Here is a 9,898-nt window from a genome sequence, read left to right as displayed (position 1 = left end):
AGATTTCCTCTCCTCCCTTCCTCTCCTCTCCTTCATTCTCCCGTCCACATAATTTATTCTCCTTTCATCCCTCCTCTTTTCTCCTCCCATTTTCTCTCCTCCTGTTTCCCCCTCAACTCTATTTTCTTCCTATCCCTCCTCTTTTCTCCTCTCCTCCTCCTCCTCTATATTCCCCCCTTCTCTCCTCCTCTACTTTCTTCTTTCTTACCCCTCGCCTTCTCCCCCTCCTCTCTTGTCTCCTCTTTTATTTCCACCTCTACTCCTTTTTCTCCTTTCGTCTCCTCCCTCACCTCTATCTTTCTCTCCTCTACTTTCCCCTTCCTCTCTTTTTGTCCGTTTCTCCTCCTGTATCCTTTTCTCGTCCATCTTCATCTCCTCTTCTCTCCCTCTAACTCTTTTTCCCTCATCCTTTTCTCCTCAATTCCATCCTCTCCTCCTCTTTCCCTCTCACCTCTATCTTCCTCTCCTCTCTTCCACCCCTCCCTTCTCTCCTCCTCCTCCTCCTCTATTTTCTGTTTTTCTCTCCTCATCTTTTTCTTCCATTCCTCTTTTCTCCTTTTTCTCTTCCTCATTTTTCTTCTTTCTCTCCGCCACTACTCTATTTTCTTTCTCCCTCACCTTCTCCCCTTCCACTCTTTCTCCTCTCCTCTATTTTCTCATTCCCCCTCCTCCTTCCCCCTTACCTCTATCTTCCTCTCCTATCCTCTCTTTCTCCCCCTCCTCTTTTATCATTTCCTCCTTCCCTATTTTGCCCCCCTCTCTTTTCTCCTCTCCTATTTTTCTCTTCCTCTGTTTTACCTCTTTCTCTTCTCCTTCTCTATTTTCTCCCTTCCTCACCTCTTTCCCCCTCACCTTTATCTTCCTCTCCTCTACTTTCTCCCCTTCCTCTCTTTTCTCCTCCTCTCCTCAATTTCTTCCATTCCTTTCTTTTCTTCTCATCCTTTCCTCCTCCCCTATTTTGTCCTCTCCCCCTCCTTTTCTCCTCATCTCCTCTCTTTCCCCCTCTCCTCTACTTTCTCTCCATCCTCTCTTCTCTCCTTTCTTCTTTTTTTCCTCCTCTCCTTTATAGTCTCCTTCTCTCCTTACTTTCCTCCCTCCCCTCTCTTTCCTCCTCACCTCTATCTTCCTCTTCTGTCTTTTCTCCTCTCCTCTTTTTCCCCCTTTCCTTTATTTTCTCCTCCTCTCCTTACTCCTCTCCCCCTCCTCTCCTCTCTTTCCCCCACCTCTATCTTCCTCTTCTCTCTTTTCTCCTCGTCTTTTTCCCTCTCCTCCTATATTTTCTCCTCCTCTCCCCCTCCTCTCCTTGTGCACGCTCCCTCTCCTCTCCTCTCCTCTCTTCTCCCTCTCCCCTTTATTTTCTTCTCTCCTTTATTTTCTCCTTCTCTCCTTACTCCTCTCCCCCTCCTCTCCTTTATTTTCTCCTCCTCTCCCCCTCCTCTCGTCCTTTCCCACTCCTCTCCCTTATTTTCTCCTCTTCTCCTAACTCTTCTCTTCCTCTCCTCTCCCACTCCTCTCCTTTATTTTCTCCTCCTATCCTCCACTTTCCTCCCTCTCTTTACTCTTCCCCTCTCCCTCTCCTCCCTTCTCCTTCTCTCCTTTCTATTCTCCTCTTCTCTCTCTTCTCCCCCTCCTCTCCTTTATTCTCTCCTCCTCTCCCTCTCCTCTTTTTTCCTCCTTTCCTTTATTTTCTCCTCCTCTCCTTACTCCTGTCCTCTCTCCTCTCCCTCGTGCTTTCTGAATGAAGCCGTGGCCCCGCCCACTCCGTGTAAGAGCTTAATTATCATCTTTGACGGGAACTCGCGGAGCCTTAAATACCGCGTGCGCCTCGTGCACAGAGGGAGGACCTCACCAACTTATCCAGGCGGGCATCTCAGTCTCTGTCTCCTTATCGCGTGAGTCTTTCTAACCCTCCTCGCGCGTCTCTGACTTCATTTCCACGCGGACACACACGGACCGACAGCATGCAGGTGTCTGTGGCGCTGCTCGTCTCCAGCTCGGTGCTGCTGCTGCTCCAGGGATGCTGCACCGCCGTCAGGGGCTGGAGGGTACTAAAGAACGGGGGCACGGAGATCTTACCGGAGTACAGGGAGAATACTCGGACACCTCACGAGACGGTACTACCGGCGTCTAACGGCGGCAACAACAACAACAACAACAACAGCAACAGCAACAGTATGAACAACAGGGCGAAGAGCGGCGGCAGGACGGCCAACACTGTCTCCTACAGTAAGTGCTCAAGTTTACTATATATTAAAATTAAAATACAGGTGACACGTTTGAGCTAGCTTATAAGGAAAATAAAGCCGGTGTAATATTTATATTATTTTTTTATATTTTATTTATTTTATTTGACCCTTAACTTGAGGCCTCGTGCGTAAAAGTGAGTAGCAAGTGTGTCACCCCGTAGCAAGCGACGTGCACAAAAGCGCTTGAGCGTTAAAAATTATTTTAAAATTATTAATATTAGTAGTATTATTCATTTATTATCATAATTATGCTATTATAATCAATTATTTTAATTTTTTTAATTTTATTTTATTAAAAATATATTTTCTGTTTAAATTTTAAAAAAGTCAGTATTTGTTGGACTTGTGGTTCAGACTGTCATGTTGATCTTGCAAAAAATAAAATAAAATAAAAATCTAAATTTTGTCAAAAAAAAAAAAAAGAATTGATAATAAAACTAAATAATAAATTTGACAGGTTTTCCTGTCACTGAATTTTGTATTTTTTGGTCAGAATGGTTTCATTACACCTGATTGGCATTTCAAGAATTTAATCTTTTTATTTTTTATTTATTTATTTCACCTTTATTGAAACAGTCCCACTGAGACTTAAAATCTTTTACATGAGACACCTGGCCGAGGTAGCAGCCAATCAAATTACATTTAAAATGCAACAAATACAACAGCTATTCAAACATGGTGGCACTTGTCTCTGTCACCACATTCTTTATGATGCCCTTAAATTCATGATGGATATACCTGTTTCTAATTCTAGATCTTTAGGTGCAGAGTAGGAGACTGTAGTTTTACCCATTATAGTTCCTTGTAGTGAAAAAGAATCACTTGCACAAAGACAACCCGCCTTCTCGTTTGACTTTCTCCTCACACTGATTCCCTGATTAAGAGCAGCTCTTGTGTGTGGGAAGTGTGTTTTCTTGCTTAATCCGCTGCCAGAGTCGAGGGTGGCGAGAGCGGCACATTCTTGTGGTTCCTTCCCGTACACAATCTGAAGTGGAGCGTTCACAGAGACATCGGGGCTCTTTTCACGTTGTCTTCCAGGTTATTTCCTCCTCTCTTTATACTATTAGTCAAGCTCTACTTACGCTATAACCATTTGATTGCATCAACATGTCCACCAAACCCTGCAGTTTGTTCTTCAGGGGATGTCTTTTTTTTTTTTGGAGTGTAGGGGGGGGGTTAGAAATTGCTTTTTAAATGCAACACTGCCTTCTGAGAATGATTCCCACCTGTGGCCTGTGTAGGTTCTGATCGAGCGGTGCGTGTAGAGCAATCTCACGCTCATGGATTCAACATGGGTGGTGCAATATTTTCACAGATTTCATTTAATCACGAGAACTCAGAGGAGGAGGAGATGATTGGTTGAATTAGAGGAGCAGCTGACAAAAGGAGGAATCAGCGAGTCAGGATGTGTCAGTGTGCCTGGTTTGTGTCCACAAATCCACACGTTAAACAAGATCATGCTAATTTTATTCTCTTAAAGTCTCCCCCCAAAAAAATGAGTGGAAAAGCACGTCCTCTTGTTTTCATATGGATAAGCAGCGTATGTGTTGAGGTTCACACAGGGAGACGAAATCTCCCGGATTATTCTCTTCATCCATCTCTCAGCTTTTGTCCCGGGACGTCCTGCTCGTCCTCCCTGTGGGGGTCACAGCAGAGGCTTTGACCACTGCCTGGCTTCCCTCCAGCCCTCTCCCAGGGCTCGTCTCTCGCCGCCGAGGGAGCAGCACAGCTCACGCAACTGTACAGTAGTCTAGCGTGCAGGCCACCGTCATTAGTAATGACTTTTTCAGGCTGACAGTGGAGAGCAGAACAGGAAATGTAGTGGAAAAGACAGCGAGACTGGATTACAACAAACACTCGTTGAACAAGACAACCTGACTTCACTGCTAGTAATTGGCGCAAACCGCTGCCCAGTGCGTGCTGTAGGCATTGTGGTCCCTTCGGCGGCGGCCACAGAATAACACAAGATCAGGTTCTCATGGGGAGGAGAAAAAAAAGGAAGTCACCTCACATAAATCCTTTGTTCAGCCCTTTTTTGCAAAGAAAGCCACAGAGGAAAACAGATCCCTCACAGAGTGTATCATTTCTTAACCGACAGTTCCTTTGCCCCTTTTTTACACACTGCTTGTAAAAAAACACGGGACAATAACTCATGCGTGCGGCTGTTAAAAAGCTGCGGCTGAAGTGTTGGATTACAGGCCGAGCGCGTCGTCTCAAATCAGTCTGGCAGATGTCCAGTTTGTTCAGAACTGTACGGTTGTGTTAAAATAACCAGACAGCTATTTACTCCTCCATCACCACATACATTTCCTGAGGGCCGGCGCTGAATGCCAGCTTTTCCTTCCAGCCCAAACCTCCATTAGGTTTGATTGAGCTGTTTAATGGCCCTCTGGTCTGGATTTGCTATCAGCTGATTGCTGCCAGCTGGATCTCTTTGTCAAGCCCCATCGTCAGCTAATGATCGCACCATGAATCAAATTCAGAAACTCTGATATGATCTTCTCCTAAATGCACACATTGTTAAGTTATTTGTGAAAGTGCATTTTTCGGCTGCACTTTTGTGTCTCATAACATGTGAGGATCAGAGTGAAACGCTGCTGCCTGCTCCGTTTGTCTCTGGCTTGTGTTGTTTTCACCCACAATTGGAGAGTTCATGTTGAGATAAACAGAATCAGAGAAATTTGCACATACTGGAATCAGACACAGCTGCAGCGTCGAGGCAGTTAACCTGCAGAATGTCCACTCCAGCGTGCCGCACTTCAAAGTGTTTGTTTTGGGCTGAGGCCACGAGTGTAACTGTGATATTCTGCTCTTCAACCCAGGTGCCTCGGAGCTGAGCTGTCGGGAGCTGCGCTCCACCCGTTACATCACCGACGGGTCTTGCCGCAGTGCCAAGCCTGTGAAGGAGCTGGTGTGTTCGGGCCAGTGCATGCCGGCACACCTCATGCCGAACTCCATCGGCCGCGGCAAGTGGTGGAGGGGCAACGCTTCGGACTACCGCTGCATCCCGGCCCACTCCCGGACAAGGAGGGTCCAGCTGCAGTGTCCCAACGGCAACACTCGGACTTACAAAATCCGCGTGGTCACCTCCTGCAAGTGCAAGCGCTTCAGGCCCCACCACAACCAATCAGAGGCTAAGGAGGTCCCCAAGACGCAACGCAACAAGAAGCACAGTCGTTTGTCTCAGGACCGGAGCAAGAACAACACGCCGACACTGACGGGCAACTCGTACTGATGCTCCTCGCCAGCATCAGAAGGACAAACACCAAAGCACACTCACACACACGTTACACAACACAACATATCTCCTCCAGATAGGGAGGAGATGCAAAAGAAATTTCAAAGAGAGCGAATGCATAAGCTAATTGCTGGGCTGGTTTTAAGTCATCAGTCTTTTCTTTTTCAGCCTCTTGTCAGCATATTTGTGAACGTTGCTGCTTATTTGCATGACAGAATGAGTCCGCGCCGGGGGCTCGCCACAACTGTGACTGGTCAGGAGATGTAGCACCGTGTTGGATCATATGAAACAAGTATCTGATCACCCCAGCAGCTCCAAACCTCCCAGGGCTCGTCCTCCACGCAAACAGATTTCATTTAATGAGAAGACCTCCCCGAGGCTTCGAGCCCATCTGTACAAACATCCAGCGGATGCAGAGCTACGCCACAGCACAGCCCCTGTTTAAAGCTGAAAAGGTGTATCTTCGCTCCAGAGTGGTTGTAATCCATCTCCTTTTGGCTGTGTGTGTGTGTGTGGAGGAGATGGTGGCAGCTCTGGGGGCTCTGACGGTGGGATGTTGACAAGGTTTTGAGAGGGCCCTGGCCTGCGCGGCGGTCCAGGCAGCTCTCTGACAGCCCACTAAAGGCCTCACTCATCAGGACAGCCCCACAGCACTCCCCACGCTGCTGCAGCCCCAACCAGGCCTGTCAGTTACAGCAGTTCCCACGACTAGATACAAAGAGTCAGGAGAGACAGAGAAATGGAGCGGAGAAGCAGTTTTGACACCACGGGGGCACTGGACATTCCTGTGACTCCTCTTAATTACTAAATGAGCTCATTCCTGTGCTATTTGAGTCATAAAAAGCCATTTCCTCTAAACAGTTCCTGTTTGCTGGACAGAAAAAAAGTGCACATGTGTGTAGGAGGCATCCGAAAATTGAGCGTGGTTGTGTTGTTACCTAGGGGCAAAGCGTTCCTCCAGCACGCCCACACCGGAATTCTTTTGTAACGGGCCAAACAGAGCAGCGATCAACCATCCACTGCCAGAATCCATCCGTTGTGTTTGAGACACTTCCACTCCCTCTCTGCTCCCAGTCTGTAAATAGCTCAAACAGGAAACATAGGAATAATAATAACATAATGGAAACAGTTTTTATCATTGTATTGACTGAATCTGGCCCCGCCGCAGACAACACAACCTCCTTCCTCAGCTATGGGACTGTATACTTCATGAAGAATACCCACGATGTTTCCGCATATTGTCCCTCGTTTTTTCTGCTCATATTGCTTCCTGATTATTGTTTTTGGTTGTCTAAACTGTACTGACAATGTTTGCATCTTTTCCCGATTGTATGATTTGAAATAGCAACTGGAAGAGGTTTGTCGTGGAAGCTGCAACCCAGTGGCCTGAACAAATGTTGGCATAGTACGTTTCTGCAAACCATGGACACGTTACACATTTGTACGTCATTATGTAGAGGATATATTGAAACTTTACGTGTCTTCAAGAACGCTGTGGTCAGAGTGTGGTTATATTTAGGCACAAAAACACCTTGGTTATGGAGAAGATCATGTTTTGGCTTGAAATACCACAATCCTGGCAGAGAAGGCAGCAATGTTTCGGTAAAAAACAACCAATTTTCGTAGCACTATCCCCACTGGAAATGCAGTGATGTAATGGTAAAACACAACCATTTCTCATGGCACTATCCCGGCTAGAAACACAGCGATGACAACCGCATTTTGTGGCACTATCCCAGTAGGAAACGCTGTGATGTCTCCGTAATAAACAACTGCTTTGGTCGTGCTATCTCTGCAGGAAACTTGGTGAAACAAATGCTTTTTGTTGCACCATCCCAGCTTGAAATGCAGCAATGTCTCCACTTTTTGTGGCTCTATCCCAACTAGAAATGCAGCGATGTCATGGTTAAAAAACAACTGCTTTTCATGCCACTATCTTGGCAGGAAACGCAGCGATGACCTGGTAAAAACAAGTAATTTTTTTTCATTGTCCAGGTAGAAATGCAGCAATGTCTAGGTAAAAAAAACTTTTGCTTTTTGTGGCTCTATCCTGGCAAGAACTGTGGTGATGTTTTGGTAAGAAATACCCACTTTTTGTGGCACAATTCCAGCAGGAAATGTGGGGATTTCTTCAACTGGCACGATCCTGGCTAGAAATGCAGGGATGTCATGGTATAAAACAACTGCTTTTTGTGGCAGGATCTTAGCAGTAAACCGTGAAATCTCTGTAAAAAACAGCTGCTTTGGTAGCACTGTCCCAGCAGGCAATGCGGCAATTTCTCGGTAATAAACAACCACTTTCCGTGGCACTATACACGCTTGAAATGCAGCAGTGTCTCGGTAAAAAACTTGCGCATTTTGTGGCTCTATCCTGGCAAGAGCTGCGGTGATGTTTTGGAAAAAAACAACCATTTTTCGTAGCACAATCCCGACTAGAAACGCAGCAATGTCACACTAAAAAAAGCTGCTTTTCACGGCACTATACCGGCAGGAAACGCGGTGATGTCTAGGAAATAAACAACCACTTTCCATGGCACTATGAAAAAACAATAACAGATTGTTAAAAAAACATGTTTGGTGGCTAAAAAGCAGCTGGAAACACAGCAAAGTCTCAATAAAGCACAATCTGTCTCATGTTTGTTGGTCTCTAACGGTTGTCTACAGTTTGGCAGTCGTCTCGCCTCCATCCCCTCCACCTACCGATGACAAAGTCATCATATACTACGTCAGAGATGTTGATACGATACATATAAAACGTACAAATGTAACATGTGGATTGCAGAAATGTACAGTGCCAACATTTCCCGTGGCGGCTGGGCTGTACACTGAGAGCTGTGATTGTACATATCATACCTGTGTGGTTCCACTGCAGCGGCGCCCTCACCTGACGGGGTGTTTAAAGAGACGCAGGGAGGGGCCGGGTTGTTTCCTGCAGACACAAAAGAAGGACTGTTATAAAGAATGAACTGCATATTTATTTTTTATTTCCACATTTAAATTATTTATGCAACCTTTTGTAGTAAATGATAGCCATTATTGTCATATAGTATGATAGAGACTGTGGAGAATGAGAAACTGTACAGAACATGAATAAAGTAAAGGCAGATATATTTGAAAGAGACGGCGTATTTGTTATCATTTTATTTCAATGTGATGTATTTATGAGCAGCATATCAACATTTAATAAATGGTTTATAACAGTATAATGTAGTTGTGGGAACCCATAGGCAGGATGTTTATTAATGTATTTATGCACAATTTTGAGGTACTTGTTTTTTACTTTTTTCTTCGATATTTTGGAGAAAACCGTACTTTTCACATTTATTTGACACCTTTAATTACTTTGCAAAGTCAGATTATTGACTCAAAAGATAAAACGACTAATAAATGATGATGTTCTTTTATAGATTGAGCTACTGGTAGTGTCTAGAGTGATTAAAATTAACACATTAATGCATCAATATTCCAGTTATATACATTATTTTGAAATGGGCCATTCTGCAAAACAGGTACTTTTATTTTTGGTACTTGCAACAGTATTTCTGCACTGTGGTATTCCTACTTTTACTTTAGTTTAAGGTCTGAGTACTTCCTCCACCGCTGCCAGTAGGCGGAGGCTGGTGTATAAACATATAATGAACGACAGTTTTATTAACATAAAATATGTCCTCACAGGAGAAGTCAGCAAATACCATACATTAATAAACACTTAAAATGTCCTTACATCTGTTTAAAACTACAGGGGTGTAAGTTTGGTTTCAAGATTGGAGGACACACATATAAAACCAGAACAGTTTGAGCGTTCAACACTTAATGTTCTGCATCTGTTTATGGTGGAAATATCTTTAATTTTGTCAAAATAAAAGTCCTCCGCTACCTTCATGTTTTTATTGGAGGCGGGGACAAATGCACATGCTCTTAATATTGGGTCCACTGTGTAAGATTTAAGTAAGGGTAAGGGTGTGTAAGGGTTTAGTGGTTTCTGGTGGTGAAGATTGCAAACCAGCTGGAACTTCTCCCGGTTAGAATTCGCAGACGGCCTGCTTGCCCGGCACCTGTAAATGTGTGCTCACCTATTTTCCCAACTAACTTAATGTATGCTCACCTTAGGAGGTTTTTACCAGGCGTGGAAGTGACCCTTCGCTAAGTCCCGCCCCCAGACACAGAGTGGCCAATCATAGAGTAGCATCGGGCCAGCTCAGACCAGGGTTCAACAACACAGCTGTGCTCTGTTGTTTCAGATTTCCTTCATTTTCAGACTGGTTTTGTGGATGTGGAGCTAAATGTTGTGCCTGGGGCACGTCGTGTTTTAATGATACTCGTTACCTGGAGAGGTTGGAAAAAGATGTACGTTTCTTCCCTGTTCCAAAACCAAAATCAAACCCTGGAAAGTGTAGGGTTAGCTAGCTAGCTA

General features: G+C 44.9%; 1 protein-coding gene across 1 annotated transcript; it reads left to right on the top strand.

The window, feature by feature from the left end:
• Window positions 1-1,816: 1,816 nt before the first annotated feature.
• Window positions 1,817-8,597, top strand: sost (sclerostin). Its single transcript, XM_050060986.1, has 2 exons — window positions 1,817-2,226; window positions 5,069-8,597. Exons 1-2 carry the CDS (start codon window positions 1,962-1,964, stop codon window positions 5,479-5,481), a joined length of 678 nt encoding a protein of 225 aa, XP_049916943.1. The 5' UTR covers window positions 1,817-1,961; the 3' UTR covers window positions 5,482-8,597.
• Window positions 8,598-9,898: the final 1,301 nt, after the last annotated feature.

This window comes from Epinephelus moara, chromosome 13, assembly GCF_006386435.1.
Source record: "Epinephelus moara isolate mb chromosome 13, YSFRI_EMoa_1.0, whole genome shotgun sequence".
In the NCBI taxonomy this organism is placed as follows: domain Eukaryota; kingdom Metazoa; phylum Chordata; class Actinopteri; order Perciformes; family Serranidae; genus Epinephelus; species Epinephelus moara.
The sequence above is the reverse complement of the archived record's forward strand: the minus strand, read 5'-3'. Positions and strand labels throughout refer to the sequence as shown.